We start from the raw sequence: 19,160 nt of genomic DNA, 5'->3' as shown, positions 1-19,160 counted from the left end.
TTGGGATTGGTCTTTGCTGGAAAACATAAGAATGGGAAAGCTAAAAGAATTCTGTTTCAAGCAAATAAAGTGGAAAGATATACTACAGCTTAATATACGAACTTCATTGTTCGTATGAATAACTGCAAAAAGAACAATGATGGTGATAAAGCAGAGCTAAAGAAGGTGATGAGCTGGTATACGGAGATTCGTAGAATGATGCATTTTGCTGCACAGATTCTCACCAATTGAGAAGTTCAACATTATTACAAAGGGGGAGATTGTAAGGTCGAAATTATGTTGTAATATGTCGAAGTCTGTGTAATAGTTGTTTTCATTAGTTTTGTTATGTATTTACTAAGGTACCTTTATGTCGAAGCCTAATGCAATGCCTTAGTATTTTTTTTGTATACTTTATAGTTATCCTATAAATAGGAGAGTTACTTAGAGATAGATAAGAGCTTTGGGGAGCATGTCTTGTCTATGATCTCTTTGTAAACTTGAAGCACAATAGAGTTGAAACCAGATATTATTTACTCTCGGTGTTCTTAATTCTCGTAACTCTGATTCTACGTTTATTACTTGATTCAATACTTCATCAATTAGGTTCACATTCGTTATTACCAATCCTTGGAAAACAGATTAATTTAAGCAGTGATCAAGTAGTTAAACTAATGAATTTCCTATTTTATTTATTCGGGTTAAATAAGACTTGTAATTAGCTAATCAAATTACTAATTCAATTAACCTATTGTTGATGGTTTATCACACAAGCTCACACATTAATTTACCCATTTTCTAGTTAACCCTAGTTTCGCGTTCGCTATTCCTAGGCACATAACAATGTTTTCACATAATCATATGAGATAAGCAATTAAGAGATGTTCATGCAGCTTAATTACTTGTTAATTAACAGAAAATAGTTGTGGTTAATGCATAAGGTTCTTTAACAAGCTTAATAAAACAAAATTCACCAATAAACAATTAATCCAACTACAAATCAATCCATAGTCATAAATTTATCTACCCTAAATAGAAGATACAAAGTTTAGCTCATAATTACAGCAGAAAGTAACTCAAAAACAAGATCTAATAATTCAAACATGGTTCAAATAAGAGATAAAGTGAAGAGTAAACTAAATTTGCCTTTAATCTCCTTAAAATTGAAGGTTAGGGGTTTCTCCACGAACTCCAAAGCTCCAGCAGCACCTTTAGTCGCAAATTAATCCCCAAGGGTTCCACAGAGCGGTTTTGTCTCGACAATTGGCTTCTATGTATAGGCTTCAGAAAACAGGGGCTACTCGTCGAGTAGATAACCGACTCGCCGTGTCCCATTTGTGGAATCCGTGTACGGCAAGGACTTTGTATTTTCTTCGCGAACATTCATGTGGACTCGTTGAGTAGACGATCCAACTCCCGAGTCTTTCAGGATTTTGACTTTTTTCTTCTTTCTTCAATTCCCGAGTTCCCGATTGCATTTCCCGCTTCCTTTTGCTTCCGAGCACATTTTTTAGACTGAAAATACAATTTAAACATAATTAAGTACCTTTTGTCCATAAATTGCAATAAATTATCCAAAAGGTAAATAAAATCCTAATCGAAATATATAGCTAAATATGCACATATCATCAAGCAAATAATATGTCTCACATTTCTGAGTTTCCACAAGACGCTTGCATAGGTCAGCAATAGTTGATACACCACTTAGTCTGGGATTCTTTGTGATATCAATATTAAAAATCTCCAATTGATATCGTAATTGAATTCTCTCTTGCTCCGTAAAATCTTCAGGATAATACTTCTCAACAAGAAGACAAATTTGATCAACGTTGATCACTTTAGAAACTAAAGTAGAACTAAGTCTTAACAACTCCATCGCCCGATCATTGAATCTACTATTCAAATCATGTAACTATTTGTCCAATGTGGCTGTAAACAAATCCACTCGATAAAAATGTTCAAAAGTAACATGATTATCTGTTTTTCGATGCCGGTATCGAGTAGAAGTATATGGAGCATTCATATCTGGCATATTTATTTGATGTTGTTCATAAAAAAAAACTTTACTTGTGCAAGTAAAGACTCCCATCCCTTGTTTCTGAAATCATTTAGACCCTCCTTTGTTGCTGAAACTAACTTCATGGCATTAAGAATATCATGGGATTTCTTTTGTAGAGCTTGAGAAAGTATTTCAGTTTTTCCCATTACTTCCTTTATCGGGTGAAGAATAAACACAAATTCAAATGATTTCAGATAACAGTAAGCTGCATCAGCATCTCCGTGTTGAGAATAAGTAGCAGATACGTCATCAATTATTCCTTGGAGAACAACACGAGTACAAGCAAACTTGTTAAGCAAACTACAAACAAAATGAAAATGAGAACGCCAACGTGTATCACCAGCTCTTCTTAATGTCCCAACTTGATTCAATCCTTTACCTGATTTGATTTCACCTAGTTCCAATAATTGTTCAATCTCAGTTGCCTTTGCTTTTTGTAACTCATCATGACGCTTACTGGAAGCACAAACTACGTTAATTGTAAAAATTAAGTTTGTGAAAAATTGGTGAACCGGAATAATTTCCCTTGAAACAGCTACCAAGGCTAGTTGCAATCTGTGAGCAAAGTAGTGAACATAATATGCATAAGGACAATCCTCAAGAACAAGTGCTTGTAATCTGTTCCATTCCTCTCTCATATTACTAGCACCATCATAACCTTGGCCACAGATTTTACTAACATCAATTTGATAGTGTAAAAGTTGTCTCCACATATTTGTTTTCAAGGTTAATAATAAGGTATCCCTAACATGAACCAAATCCAAGAACCTTTCCCGTATGATTCCTTCCGCATCAACAAATCTCAAAACTATCGCCATTTGCTCTTTTTTAGACTCATCCCGTGACTCATCAACCATGACACGAAAGTATGAATCCCCCACTTCACTACGAATATGCTTTCGAACTTTATTTGCAATAATACTAAGAATTTCTTTTTGAATTTCCCCAGAAGTATACTTTGAATTATAAGGAGCTTTCTCTAATATAACGTTTGCAACTTCATCATTATACCATGCTAGAAGTTTTAGAAGTTGGAGAAAATTACCACGATTTTTCGAATCAGGATTTTCATCATGTCCTCGTAAAGCACAAGCTTGGAAGGTCAACCAACGAACTGTGTCAATTGACACTTTTAATCGTAAACGGTTCTTCGATATTTGCGCTTCATTTTGCTTCACTATGATATTTTCAATGTGTACTGCTTGGTTCACAATTTTTCCCGTCATTAACTTTTTTCCAATTGTCAAATCATTTAACAGTAAATGCATCGTAACCATGATACACACTTGGTTTATCATTAAATATATAACAAATAAAACAATAAGAAGCGTGTGTTGTTGGAGAATATTTTAGCCAATTAGGGAAAATGTTGAACCAGGAATATTTGAATCTACGAGGATGTTTTGTTGAACCTTTAGCTTGATACTCCTTAATATGTATTTGGAAAGGTCCTAAATTCAGATAAACTCGTCTCACTTGTTCTCTTAAATTAACCGGATAATCCCACATTTGCTTTCGCTTAGCGGGATCTCGTTCTAGATTCTTGAAATCAACTTCATTAGGATTTTCCTTTTCTTGTGGTTGTAGCTCATTCTCTTGTTGTTTATCATTTTCTTGAGGTTGTGGCTCATTCGGTTGTTGATTTTCTGTTTCTTGCGGTTGTGACTCACTTGTTGAAGCTTTGTGACGTTTACTCTCTTCACTTTCATGATTAGTTTCTTTATCATCTACATTTCTTTTGTAAAAATAGTCTAAGGTTTTCATCTTTCCCATGATTATATCTATAAAAATCAAAATGAAGGAACAACTTATTCAATCAAAATCAAAATTAGAACAATAACCAATAACTCATTTAACAATTAACAGTGTGTGAAACTGAAAAGTGAAACCAAATCAAATTGACAAATTGACAGCCAAATCAAATTGACAAATAACAAATTGACAGCCAAATCAATTTTATAAAAACAGTCTAAGGTTTTCATCCATCTTTGTTTTCAGTTTTGTTTGAAGCATAATAATTAACAAAATCAAATTTTGTTTCTATTCCAGACTTCCAGTTTGGTGTCCAGTGTCCTACTATCCTACAGCTTACAATAAATAGACTAGAAGAGCTAAACAAATCATAATTGAATACTGATAAATCAAATTGACAAATTGACAACCAAGTTAAAAAAGAAAATCTAACTCCTAATTTGGAGTTTGGACCAAGAGAAAAGAGGAGTTAGGAGATGAGGAGAAACTCGCAAACAGCAGAAACAATGCAGCACAACATTCAATCAGAACAAATAAATGAAGAAGTGAAGAACAATAGACCTGGAAAAGAAAGAACAAGATTCGGGATCGGGGATTCCATACCTGATTTTTGGACCGAGAGAAAAGAGGAATCAGAACAAAGATGTGAGACCACGCGAGTGACTCAACAGCGACAACAAAGATGGGGAAGAACCGATTTTGATTTTTGGACTATTTCTTGGAGAATTCGGACTATGCTTGCTGCTTGGAGTCTGATTCGGGAGGGGCCAAAGCCCAAGTTTGAAAATAACAGGCCTGTAATTAAATTTTTTGAAGTATAATCCCTATTTCTAGCCCAAAAATCAGGGGGGGCCACTGCCCCTCCTGGCCCCATAGATACTTCGCCCCTGGTTGGGAGATAACTCGATGAGTTGGGTTGACTGGGAGTTGACCTTGACTTTGACTTTGACTTTGACTAGGGGTAAAATGGTCATTTTACCCTAAGAGAGGATTAGCAGATTCTGATTAAGTGTTATTATGGAATTGATAGCCGGAGAGTCGTCGGAGCAACAGACAGAGATTCCTCACTCGAGTTTTCAGCAGCCAGTCTTGGGAGGTGAGTTTCCTTCAGTAGGAACAGGTCTACGGCACCAAGGTTGGCCCGTATATGTGATACGTTAGTAGCTGAGTGTGGTCGGGGCCCGAATCTCGCAGCAGCCTAGAGTGGGCGGGGCCCGATTCTCATAGTATTATTTGAGTATAGATATGTGGTTGTTTGGTAGATATACTTGTTGTCTGTGTGATACTTGTATGCATGTTAGTAGCGGAGTGTGGGCGGGGCCCGAATCTCCTAGACAGCAGAGTGTAGGCGGGGCCCGAATCTCCTAGACAGCGGAGTGTGGGCAGGGCCCGAATCTCATATACAGCGGAGTGTGGGAGGGGCCCGAATCTCCTAGACAGCAGAGTGTGGGAGGGGCCCGAATCTCCATGAGAGTGGGTGGGCCCGTATCTCCTAGTTGCATGATATTTTGTATGGTATGTGGTAGTTTGGGGAACTCACTAAGCTTCGTGCTTATAGTTTTCAGTTTTGGTTTCAGGTACTTCCACTAGCAAGGGGAAGGGCTCGGGATGATCGCATGGCACACACCACAACTTCAGCCTGGGATGTTTAGACTCTGATACTTTTATATGATTTTGATACAGTATTTTGACACGATGTTTTGAGATACACGATTATGGTTTTCTTTATGGTGATGGATGACGTATGGTTTTATTATAAATGATTTTAAAAAGAAATTTTTGGATTATATTTTTGGGATGTTTCAAAGGGACTCCTTTTATAGTGTGGCAAGGATTAGGGTTACATCCATGTAAACCATAATGTGCATGACCTTTCATCTTATTTAGGCTCCATGGGTTAAACCTCCATGGACTACCATGTTGGTTTAGCCCAACCTAAATAACCATTGGCCCGCACTATAGAATCATTGATTTACCAAATCAACCCCTTACATTTAGTTAGTCTCCTTTGATCACTAAATTAATTCCAAATTAATTCTTGATCAATACTAATTAAATAATATGATTTCATATTAATATATTAGAACTTATAATATATTAATAAATCATAAATAACCTCTTCTCAAAAGTCCATCCTTACAAATTGTTCTGGTGAAATGCAACCCAAATGGACCATGCTACTCTCGGGTCAAGTATATGCCAATTATAGTTATGGACTTAGACACCTTATCCAACAATCTCCCACTTGGATAAGTCTAATAACTATAACTGCAAGTACAACCTAAAACACCGACTAGCAATCGTAGCTCTTAAAAGCCTTTGTCGAACTGTGACACGCCATTTAGATAAAGGATCATATAATCCTCCGTTCTTCAAGATATCAGCTGGAAAAATACATGGAACATAGTCATTCTTGTTGTCCAACATTTGTTTCTCGATTTCCGATTTATTTGACATAGAACTTAATCGAACACATCAATTGAGTTCTGACCGGGCCCGGTACACATAAGTCAAAACAAAATCATCGAGGGGCCCAAGATATCGCTTTTAATCCTCCAAGGACTAAAAGGAACATATAAACTTCGACTGTATATGCTTGTACTAACTACTTGTTATATTATACACAATAGTGCGTTTTATAACATCAAGTTACTAATGCGGTTTCGCACTATCAATGTATAACCAACTCATAGTCAACAACTCATATATCTTGGTTTGAAGACTTATATGATATTATCGTCTCACGATCACTCGTGATAAATTCCATGAAGTGATTCAAGTGAGCATGGGTTTAATCCAATACTCAGACCTTATAAGCACTCATGAATGTTGTAGCAAACCTTGCTATGTCTAATACACTTCAGACACTCTACAAGCCAAATTCATGACAGTCTTGCCTCAATACCTACTTCCAAAGTATGATCGACTGTGGATAGTTTGAAAATTTTAATTATTCTGGAAGTCAAAACATGCAAAAATGAAACAATAGTAAATGATTGACACAGGAAAGTTGTTGGATTAGGTGTCTAAGCCCATAACTATAATTGTTATGTACTTGAATTGATAGTAGCAATGTCCTTTTGGGTTGCCTTCAAACCTGGCAATTGAATAGGATAATTGTTGGAGAGAGAAGAATGATTTATTAATTTATTGCTTGGTTAATAAATTAATAATCAAGATAAATGATTTATTAATGTATTATGGATATAATATATTAATTAGAAATCATATTGTTTAATTAATATTTAATCAGAAATTAATTTGGAATTAATTTTGGGATTAAAGGAATTAATTGAAACTGCACGGACTAAAGGTGACAATGTTCAAAAGTTGTGCATTGAGAATTCTAGAACCTCCCTTAGAGGTGGGGAAAGAAATCTAGAGTGTCCTAGGGTTTCCTTGGGCTCTAAGGGTGCCTTGGAATCCTTAGGGAGGAAGTTAAGGGATTAGGGTTATCTAAGATACACCTGCCTTATCCTAAACCTTCCTTATCACCAATATAAACCCCTATAGGGTTGGATTTCGTCTAAGGCACTCCAAGAAAGGCTAAGGGCCGAAATTCTACTCTACTTCTCTCTCTCCATAGTAATCCTTGGTTGCTAGGTTTGTTTGTGAGTCATTAGAGGCGCAACACTTGTGGCGCTTGCTACCAAAGTTCAAGATCTTCAAGGATTTGATTGTTATTACAATATAACAATCAAGATATGTATCCTAACCCTAATTATATGTTAATTTCTAAAATTACATGTGCCTCCTAGGGTTTCTAGTTTTTGTGTTCAATGCTTGTATGTCTAATAGTGAAAACATAGATCCTCAAATTAGGGTTGCATGCACACATAGGATTGTTTGTTATGTACAAAACCCATCAGTGGTATCATAGCGTATGGTTTTTGTTTTCAATTAGATTTGGTATAAATGATTGAACTAGACAAAATTAGGGTTTATGGCTATTAAATCCTAAGGCCTTTAAATTTTCCCAAATTAGGGTTTAAGTACCCTATTTTTTGAAAATCCCTAAGGGTTTTCAAACCCTTTCCTTTGGCCACCTTGGAGTCGAAATCTAGGGTTTCCTAACCCTAGGGTTTTTGATTTTTAGGCAAGTTTGAAAGCCTTGCCTTCCACTCCAAGCAGAAGATTTCGAAATCTAAGGAATTTGTTAGTAGGTTGTTATTTTTGGTAATTATCTTGTTAATTGTTTAATTGGATAATTAAAGATATCCCTGCCTAAATTTCGAAATCCATGGATATAGGATTAAATTAAGTTAATACATTTAATTTAAATTGGTAATCCTTATTTGATTTAATAATTTAATTAATTGTTTAATTTTTGAATAATTATTAAATCAAAATAGTTCAAATTACACCCTTATGGTTTTATTAAGTTAATTAAAAGTTTAATTAAAAGAGAAAATTAATAAAACCACCTAGTATTTTAAAAGTGTAAAATACACCCTTATACTATATATATATATATATATATATATATATATATATATATATATAATTAAAAGTCTAATATTATATATGTATGAGTAAAGAGTCAGTCTTACCATTAGTAGGCCTCAGTCACGAAGCTGGTCTCTAAGGGGTGTTTAAGGAAATTGCCTATAAAATGGCTATTGAATGGGTATCCACTCTTACCCACCGCACTCTTGACTAGTGGAGGGTCGTTAGCCGAACGGGTAGGATAGGACACAACCTTCCATCATAAGTATAATGAATACAAAGTAACTAAATGCTTTTATAAATTCCCAAATCTTAGTTACTTTAGGCATAATGTGACATTGTCTGGTAATCCATGGAATTACACTTTGTACCCTTGCCGAGACAATTAGTGGAGCATGTGTGGTTAACCGGCACACTAAGTTGGGATTGGCATTGGTAGTGAAGGGTGATTCGATGTCTGTCATAGATCAATAGAGCGTGTGTGGTTACCCGACACATTGATTAGGTGATGATGACGTTGAGTGCACCACGTACATTCGCATGGTTATTCACACCTTATTTGTGATCCTCGGCATCCCAGTCACAAATGAAGGGCATAATCGAGATTAAACATGCCATTGAAAAGTTCAATGAATCTCAAAAGATCTAGGAGTTTCAATTCATTTAAAACTTAAACTTCTTTTCGTTTTTCATCGTGGAAATTGGTAAATCGTCATTTACCTACCTTCAAATGTTCTGCAACTGGATTACGGCATCCCTCTTCCAAGTTCTAGAACATGGTGTTGGGTCCTAGCCTTGATATTTCATTTGGGTGTTATATCAAGGACTCTTATCAACTAACTTGAATTTTCTCCTTTTGTAGATGTCTAGTTTTGACAACCATGTCCTTCCTGAATCCTTTAGAAAAATCTTTCCACCTGAAGATGATATTCTACGATTGGATCGTGGAAATGGAAATCATGCTTCACTTCCTCCACCTCCTCCAATTATTCTCCCTAACCCACGTGTTCGAAGACTTGAAAAGTTCAAGCTCACTCAAGCCCTTTTGGCAAGTAAACACGAAGATGGGAAACATGTGTGTGCACACGTCTTAGAGATGAAGTCACACATTGACAGGTTAAGGATGTTGGGTGTCGATATTTCAGGTAAGTTGGCTGTTGACTGGGTTCTTCAGTCACTTCCTGAATCATATAGTAAGTTCGAAAGAGAGTACTATATGATGGATCACGACGTGACCCTCATTGATTTGCCATACTTGCTTGTTGCTGCTGAATCAACGATGATTTGGCGCACTGGTCAAGCAAATTTGACCTGTCAATCAAACTCCCAAACTTCAATGGACACTGGCAACATTGGAAGTCCAGAAAAGTATGAGATTGTTCCATGTGTTGTTCTAAAAGAGTCCATTTCCTTTTATTGCCAAGAGAAGGGGCATTGGAGACGAAGCTGCCCTGACTACCTGAGAGATCTAAGAGATGGGAGAGTCAAGACGTATGGCTCTACTTCAGGTAAAATCCACTAACTAACTCTATAAGTTCCTATTTTTTGATTCTTAATACATGATGTGATAAGATTGCATTTTGATGTTTTGTAGGATCGAAGAAAAGAGAGGAAGCTTAAAGGAAGAAGTAAGTTGAATCTGATCATGAAGAAATGGATTCTGATCACATGGATTCGAAGATCGGATTTTTGAGCTGCTACTTTAGAGTTAGGAAAGATTGCTAAAGAATATTTACACAGTTTTCATTTGTAATCGCATTGTAAGGACAAGATTTTTCCGCAATAAAATAAATTTTGATTTTGTCTTATTTATGTTTCCTTGCAATGGTTTTCGTGAAAATTGGTGTTTGAATGTTTCTTGTTAGCAATATTGTGAATGTATTTGATTCTTAATTATGTTATTTGTGGTAAGTGTCTAAAGTTTACCAAATAGAGAAAGTTTCTCATCACCCAAGTTTCAATTGGACAGAAACTTGGAATCATACAACTTGTGTTGTGTGAAGAATGAGGACCTTTGTATTTGGCAAAATTGAGACTAATTCCTTGACCAAGAGTCAAGTGAAGGACTAGGAGATTAGGTACACTTGGTTGTGCGCTGGTCAAGTCCACCACAAAGAACAATAGAATTATTCGTCATGATTTACTATAGTTTAGTAAATATGGTTATACTTATAAGATTAAGTGTAATTCTGAGTTGTTGAAAAAGTTTCAATGAATGGCAGAACGAATAAGAATAATTGATTAGGCAGAAAGATAAAAGTTTCTCCAATCTGAAAAGATGGGAGAGTACTTGAGTATCATGCTTTATGAGCATCTTAATGATTGTGAAACCATATCACAATTATTCCTCCAAGTAAATCTTAGTGCACTAGTATGGCTAAGAAGAGGAACCGGAATTGTTGAAATGGCTAAGTCAAAAGGTGAATCATACTTCATTCAAATATCGAGTCTTAGAGTCATACTCCAAGATTGTAACTTGAGTGACATGTCTTAAGAAGGTTTATAACACTTATCAAATGTGGAGTTTGAAAAAGTTTTCTTATTCCTGCACATTTGAAATTGGTAAGTTGTGATGTCTTGTAGAAGACAAAGACCAACTAGGACCAATTGTGTGAAGTGTTAAACTTGATTAAAAGCTACACTAACTCTTGAATATATGTTTGTCAATGAATGTTTCTTGATAAGAGAGCCTTATATGTCAAGGAGTCAGTGGGAGTCTTAATGGTATTGAATAGTTTCAGGAACAAATCAAGAATAAACCTAGTTGATCATCACTAGCACACGAATTGAGGTTTATAACCTATCGTGGTTGATATAATCTTATTTCCTTTCCATTCCAATTGAGTTAGCTATGCATGTGAGTTCTATGAGTTCTCATTTGAATGCATAAAAGCAAAGCACCTTGATCAATGGAAAGTACATTGATTTGAATAGGTGAGCTGCTTATCAACTTGGAAGACATGGTGGGCACTCGTGCTACCATGAGGCAAGAAATTAAGATTCAACGAGTTCAGTCAATACGAGTTTGATTTTGTCATAAACCTTGTCTTACGATTATGGTTATGGCAAATTCACATGGATACGAACGCATACACCATAAAATCTAAGTGTCATAAGGTTTCTCTCAAATTCATGAAAATGATTGCGAGGAAACACTTTCACTAAGAAAGAATTTAAGGAGATAGAAGTTGTGTAAATTGCATGCTCAAATCCGATTATGATTACGGCATCCCTCTTCATAGTTCGAATTGTGAGATTTGGCAATTGGTTTGAACAATTAAGACTTATTGCTATAAGTTTTGAAATTGTTTAGACACACATGTGAGCTTTCTAAAAGGTGTATGAGCTTAGATAAAAGCTTATCGAAGCATATCGTATAAGAAATATGAACTTCGGTAAGAAAGTCAATAAGTATTGATTTCTAGAAGTCCAACTGATTTCTGAATACATGTCACAGCTAGTGGGAGCATAAGTGTTATGCTGTTAAGAAGATAATTATCATGTTAGTGGGAGCATGATTATTATGATTTGCGAGTTAACAATACTAATTATAGAAAACAAGAATTTCAATTTGCAAAGTTGCAAGGGAAGAAGAGTTGTTTTGCTATAATTAAGGGAGAGAATATTATACTTCATTTCAAATCTAAAAGCTTAGATTGTGAGTTTTTAGTCAAATTTATTCAAATATATATGAATGTTATGTTGGAATGGTTCAACATAAGGAAATTCTATATATGGAAAGGATAATTGCATTCTCAAAATTTTGTTTATGATTACGACGTCCCTTTTCATAATCAAAATTTTAAGAACATGGCAATTAGAAATATTATAGCAGAGGACTAGTCTAGTATCACGTCTTTATGTGACACATTATGAATCGTGTCCCATACGCTTCGGGTATAGGATCGATTGCATATGCTATAATATTTGACCGTTCTAAAATTTTCCAAATGCCTAAAGCATTAAGAGGGAAAAGGGACTAGAACCGGATTTGACTAAAATGATTAAACAACTGTCAAAGGATGATCTAAGATTTCCTAAGGATTTGTCGCTTGTGAGTAGTTGGAAGTATAGTATTGGATGGACCATATCGACATTATTATGAATAGATAAGATTCTATTTAGAATGAGTTGTCATATGGCAAATATGGAATGTTTCCATAATGGGAGTTGGATAATAAGAATCTATGTCGAGATTAGGAACTTTTATGCAAGAAGGATGTTCAAAGGAATGTACTTTGAATGTGAGACTTCATGTCTACGGAATTGTCTTGAAACAATCTCCGATAGAGAACTTTGTAATTTCATTGGCTGAGTCTTGGTGACTTTTGTGCAGTGACATTACGAAAGGATCGTTGCAAAAAATGTTGGAATCTAACATATTCTAATAGTTTATATTCTTACACTAACAATGAGTTTTGGGGATTGTGAAATGAGTTTCATTGGAAATGTTTTCCAATTGATCTATTTCACAAAGAAAGGATCATAGGTAAACATAGTGTGCATGTTTGGTGCATGGGACAACTATTGTTATAATTCAAGTGTCAAGTTGATTATCTGAAACAGTATACAATGAATAATGAGTAATCAATATGGTGACTAAATAAAAGGTGTTTTATTTATACTCAAATGTTTTGGGGTCATATAGGATTAAGTATTATTATTGTGTTTCACTTTGCATGTTTTGACTTCCAGAATAACTAGGTTATTCAAACATCCACAGTCGCTCATACATTGGGAGTAGGTATGAAGCAAGACTGTCATGAGTCTGTCTGTAGATTGTCTAAAGTGTTTAGACATAGCAAAAGTTTGTTGCAGAGTTCATGAGTGCTTTAATAAGATTAGAGTATTGGATTAAACTCACGCTCACTTGAATCACTTCATGGATTTTATCACGAGTGATTGTGAGACGATAATATCTTATATTCTTGAAACAAAGAGATATGAGTTACAGTTTGCAAATCGGTTGCACATTGATAATATGTAAACGCACCAGTAACTTGGTGTTATAAAACGTATTGTTGTGTGTGATTCGATGAGTAAATAGAGCAAGCATATGAGTCGATGTTTATCCGTTCCTTTTACCCAAAGTTGGATAAAAGCGATATCTGTGGGCCTCTCGATGATTTAGTGATGACACCATAAAGTGTTTGGCCAAGCCGGGACTGATTTGATTTGTTCAATTAGTCAGTCGTCATAAATTGGAAATCGGGAAATAGAACATAGACAGAGAGAATGATTAAAATCCATGTCTCGTGTCTATACGATATCTAGAATGGAGGAATATATGATCCCTTATCTAAGGACACGTCACTGACTAGGTCAGAGTTCGACAACGACTTTTGGTAGCTAAAATTTGCGAGTCAAATTTTGAAGTTATACTTCCAATTATAGTTATTAGACTTATCCAAGTGGGAGACTGTTGGATTAGGTGTCTAAGCCCATAACTATAATTGTTATGTACTTGAATTGATAGTAGCAATGTCCTTTTGGGTTGCCTTCAAACCTAGCAATTGAATAGGATAACTGTTGGAGAGAGAAGAATGATTTATTAATTTATTGCTTGGTTAATAAATTAATAATCAAGATAAATGATTTATTAATGTATTATGGATATAATATATTAATTAGAAATCATATTGTTTAATTAATATTTAATCAGAAATTAATTTGGAATTAATTTTGGGATTAAAGGAATTAATTGAAACTACAGGGACTAAAGGTGACAATGTTCAAAAGTTGTGCATTGAGCATTCTAGAACCTCCCTTAGAGGCGGGGAACGAAATCTAGAGTGTCCTAGGGTTTCCTTGGGCTCTAAGGGTGCCTTGGAAGCCTTAAGGAGGAAGGTAAGGGATTAGGGTTATCTAAGATACACCTGCCTTATCCTAAACCTTCCTTATCACCTATATAAACCCCTATAGGGTTGGATTTCGTCTAAGGCACTCCAAGAAAGGCTAAGGGCCGAAATTCTACTCTACTTCTCTCTCTCCATAGTAACCCTTGGTTGCTAGGTTTGTTTGTGAGCCATTAGAGGCGCGACACTTGTGGCGCTTGCTACCAAAGTTCAAGATCTTCAAGGATTTGATTGTTATTACACTATAACAATCAAGGTATGTATCCTAACCCTAATTATATGTTAATTTCGAAAATTACATGTGCCTCCTAGGGTTTCTAGTTTTTGTGTTCAATGCTTGTATGTCTAATAGTGAAAACATAGATCCTCAAATTAGGGTTGCATGCACACATAGGATTGTTTGTTATGTACAAAACCCATCAAAAGTAACATTACTTATAAATAAAAAACACATTTTATGTAATCATCAAATGACAATTACATTTCAACTATTACAAGTTTCAAAAACTATCTAATCATTAAAACTAATATCGTCATTCAGCCCGATGTGCCTCGCATGTTGTAAGTGCTTAACCCTACTCAGTCCCTTCGTGAGGGGATCTGTTGGGTTCTCCTCTGATGATACCCTCTTTGCTACGAGGAGTCCTTCTTCTATTCGATGTCTTATGAAGTGATATTTTCTGTCAATGTGCCTGGATCTGCCATGATCCCTTGGTTCCTTGGCTAAGGCAGCCGCACTCTCGCTGTCACAGAAAATCTCCATAGGCTCCTTTATAGCTGGTACAACTCCAAGGTCTCCGATGAAGTTCTTCAGCCATATAGTCTCCTTCTCCGCCTTGCTTGCTGCTATGTACTCTGATTCGCACGTTGAATCAGCTACTGTGTCCTGCTTGGAACTTTTCCAAGTTATTGCTCCTCCATTCAGGGTAAATACCCAGCCCGACTGAGAGCGGAAATTATCTCTGTCGGTCTGAAAGCTAGCGTCATTATACCCCACCACTCTCAAGTCATCACTCCCACCGAGAGTAAGGACTCGATCCTTAGTCCTCCGTAGGTACTTGAGAATGTTCTTTACCGTAGTCCAATGAGCCTTACCAGGATTCCCTTGATATCTGCTGACCATGCTCAAATCAAAGGCCACATCAGGGCGAGTACAATTCATAGCATACATGATTGAGCCAACAGCGGAAGCATTTGGTACTTGACTCATCTCAGCTATCTCAGCCTCTCTACTCGGACTCCGAGTTTTACTCACTTTGGCATTGCTCTGGATCGGTAAGTCACCTTTCTTGGAATCCATCATGTGAAATCTTTTCAACACCTTTTCCAAGTAAGTACTTTGACTAAGTCCAATTAGTCTCTTACTCATGTCTCTCAATATCTTTATCCCTAGGATGTAAGCAGATTCTCCAAGTTCCTTCATAGCAAAACACTTCCCAAGCCAGGACTTAACTTCCTGTAAGGTTGGAATGTCATTTCCTGTCAGTAGTATGTCATCCACATACAACACCAAAAAGCTAACTGTGCTCCCACTAGCCTTGAAATATACACAGGACTCATCCTCGCTTCTTGAAAAGCCAAACTCTTTGAATTTCTCATTGAAACAAAGATTCCATCTGCGAGATGCTTGTTTCAATCCATAAATGGATTTCTCAAGATTACACACTCTATTAGGGTACTTTGCATTGACAAAACCCTCTATCTGACTCATGTAAACATCCTCAGCCAACTTTCCATTAAGGAAAGCGGTTTTGACATCCATTTGCCATATTTCATAGTCATGAAATGCAGCTATGGCTAGCATAACCCTAATAGACTTAATTTTCGCTACTGGTGAGAAGGTCTCATCATAGTTAACTACCGGAGTTTGAGTAAAGCCCTTCGTAACCAGTCGCGCCTTATATGTGTGTACTTTCCCATCCATTTCGGTCTTCTTCTTGAAGATCCATTTGCACCCGACTATCTTACGACCAGGTACATTGTCAACCAAGTTCCAAACTTGATTGTCATACATGGACTGAATCTCGCTGTCCATAGCCTCTTTCCATTTAGCAGACTCGGGGTCTGCCATGACTTCCTTATAGTTGTTAGGTTCATCCAAATTTACTAGTGTGTTATCACTGATAAATGTATCACCCTCAGATGTTATATGGAAACCATATAACACAGGTGGAACACTAACTCTATTGGAGCGCCTCAGAGGTACGGACTCGTCAACTGGATCAACAGGAGTTTCCTCCTCAGGTTGATTGCTAGTGTTTGAGGTTCCTTCACCACTTGACTCTTGAAGTTCTTCAAGGTCAATTTGGCTCCCACTGTCTCCTTGGCCTATGAGCTCTCTCTCGCGAAAGACACCTCTCCTCGCAACAAAGACAACATTGTCACTCGGTCTGTAGAAGAGATATCCAAAGGATTTCTGTGAGTAGCCGATGAAAATACACCGCTCACTACGAGGTTCGAGCTTATCGTGAGTCTCACGCTTCACGTAAGCCTCGCAACCCCAAACCTTGATGTGTGCTAATGAGGGAACCTTCCCTGTCCACATCTCGTGAGGTGTTCTGGCAACCTTTTTAGTTTGGACTAGATTAAGGATATGGGTGGCAGTCTCTAAGGCATACCCCCAGAATGAGATAGGTAACGAAGCTCGACTCATCATGGAATGAACCATGTCCAACAAGGTTCGATTGCGCCTCTCAGCCACACCATTAAGTTGTGGTGTCCTAGGTGGCATCAACTATGAAATAATTTCACATTCCTTAAGATAGTCAAGGAACTCGATACTAAGATACTCACCACCCCAATCGGATCGGAGCATCTTTATCTTCCTGCCCACTTGATTATCCACTTCTTGTTTAAACTCTTTGAACTTTTCAAAGGTTTCTGACTTATGCTTGATTAAGTAGACATGGCCATATCTACTGTAATCATCAGTAAAAGTCACATAGAAGCGGTTAGCATCCCTTGTGGCGGTTCTGAAGGGCCCACACACATCGGTGTGTATGAGATCCAACAAACCTTCACCCCTTTCACAAGTACCAGTGAAGGGTGACTTGGTCATCTTTCCAAGTAAACAAGATTCGCAAGTGTCATCCGACCTTAATTCGAATGACTCCAAAACTCCAGCCTTTTGGAGTTAGCTTATGCGCTTCTTGCAGACATGTCCAAGACGACAATGCCACAAGCATGTCTTATCCAATTCATTGGAAGAATCAATGTGAAACACATTATTTCCTAAGTTGTCTACAACCATCACAGTTTCATGTACACCATTACAAGGCAATGCTTTAAAATAAAAAACACCATTATAAAAAGCATTAATTGCACCAATTTCATTATCAAATGAAGAACTATAACCTTGTTTGTACAAACCATGAAATGAAATAGCATTTCTCGCCATTTTAGACGAGTAGCAACAATTATTCAAATCTAATTCTAACCCACTACTCAGCAATAAAGAATAAACTCCAATCTTGGTGACAGGTGAAACCTTCCTATTCCCCATGATCAAGTTTATCTTCCTATGCTCCACATCCTTACTTCTTTTTAGTCCCTGCAAATTAGAACAAATGTGAATTCCACAACCTGTATCAAGGACCCAAGAACATGAATGTGATGAGTTATTAGATAGAATATTATAAATACATGCATGGGTCGCCTTAACCTTCCAATCTTTGACATCCTGGAAGTATTTGGGGCAGCTTCGCTTCCAGTGCCCTTTATCATGACAATAAAACACTCTGCTTCTATGGGAATGGTAGAGGGAGCAGCAGAACCAACCTTGGTCCCACTTGAAGAGGATCCATCAAGAGACTTTCCCTTGCGACTCTTAGAGGGAGCCTTCCTCTTCTTCCCCTTCCCATGTCCAACTGCCAGAACAGGGGCAGTGGTAGGAGTAGTAACAACCGATTTACCTTTGAGACTACTTTCAGCAATCCTCAAAAGCCCTTGAAGTTTGCTAAGTGTGACCTCCTCCTTGTTCATATGATAGGTCATGCAAAACTGATCATAACATGGAGGTAAGGAGTGTAGAATGATTTCTATATCCAACTCCTCATCGAAGTTCACATTCAATTTTAGCAAACGGTCCACAAATCTTTGCATTTTCTACAAGTGGGTCGTGATGGGTTCACCATCCTTCATCTTATTTGTTATCATGGAAGAGATGATTTCATACCTCTCTTGACGAGCACTCTGATGGTATCTTTCCATCAGGTCTTGGTGCATCTCAAAAGGGTAGAAGTCCTCATAGGACTTTTGGAGTTCAGCTGTCATGGTGGCCAACATGATACAAGACACCTTGGTGGCATCCTTCTCATGAGTCCTAAACTCAGTGATCTCCTCAGGTGTAGCAGAAGACTCATCGATTTCCTTAAGCTCCTTGTCTAGGACATATTCCTTGTCCTCATAGCGAGTGACCATCCTGATGTTCCTAATCCAGTCATTGAAATTAGTGCCATCAAAGATGACTCTCCCACACAAGTTCATGAGAGAGAAGGAACCAATAGGGTTTGAGCCAGAAGTAGTATTGGAAGACATCTGAAAAGAAAAAGACAAAGTTTAGATTAGATAAGAGTCCTTAATATAACACTCAAATGAAATATTAAGGCTAGGACTCAACACAATATTTTACAATTTGAAAGAGGGTTGCCGTAATCCAACTTGCAAAATATTTGAAGGTAGGTAAATGACGATTTATCAATTTCCACCATGAAAAACGAAATTGATTATTAAGTTTTAATTGGATTGAAATTCCTAGATTCCTTTGAGATTCATTGAACTTTTCAATGGCATGTTTAAATCTTGATTATGCCCTTCAAGTTTGTGACTGGGATACCGAGGATCACAAACAATGTGTGAATAACCATGCAAATTTACTTGGTACACTTGAAGTCAATTATCACCTAATCAATGTGCCGATTAACCACACACGCTCCATCGATCTATGACAAACATCAAGCTACCCTTTGCAACCCTTACTAGTGCAAGTTAATGTGTCAGTTAACCACACACGCTCCATTAACAACTTGGCAAGGTGCAAAGTGCAATTTCATGGATTAGCATCAATTTCA

The 19,160-nt window shown here is 36.9% G+C and overlaps 1 protein-coding gene across 1 annotated transcript; it reads right to left on the bottom strand.

The window, feature by feature from the left end:
* Positions 1 to 1,404: 1,404 nt before the first annotated feature.
* LOC145126552 (uncharacterized) lies at positions 1,405 to 4,391 on the bottom strand. Its single transcript, XM_079061897.1, has 4 exons — positions 4,352 to 4,391; positions 3,515 to 3,765; positions 2,047 to 3,267; positions 1,405 to 1,494 (listed from the first exon to the last, which is right to left on the bottom strand). The coding sequence occupies exons 1-4, from the start codon at positions 4,389 to 4,391 to the stop codon at positions 1,405 to 1,407; spliced, it is 1,602 nt and encodes a 533-aa protein (XP_078918023.1).
* Positions 4,392 to 19,160: the final 14,769 nt, after the last annotated feature.

Source organism: Lactuca virosa, chromosome 7, assembly GCF_052849685.1.
Source record: "Lactuca virosa cultivar CGN04683 chromosome 7, Lactuca_virosa_CGN04683_v6, whole genome shotgun sequence".
Classification (NCBI taxonomy): domain Eukaryota; kingdom Viridiplantae; phylum Streptophyta; class Magnoliopsida; order Asterales; family Asteraceae; genus Lactuca; species Lactuca virosa.
The sequence above is the reverse complement of the archived record's forward strand: the minus strand, read 5'-3'. Positions and strand labels throughout refer to the sequence as shown.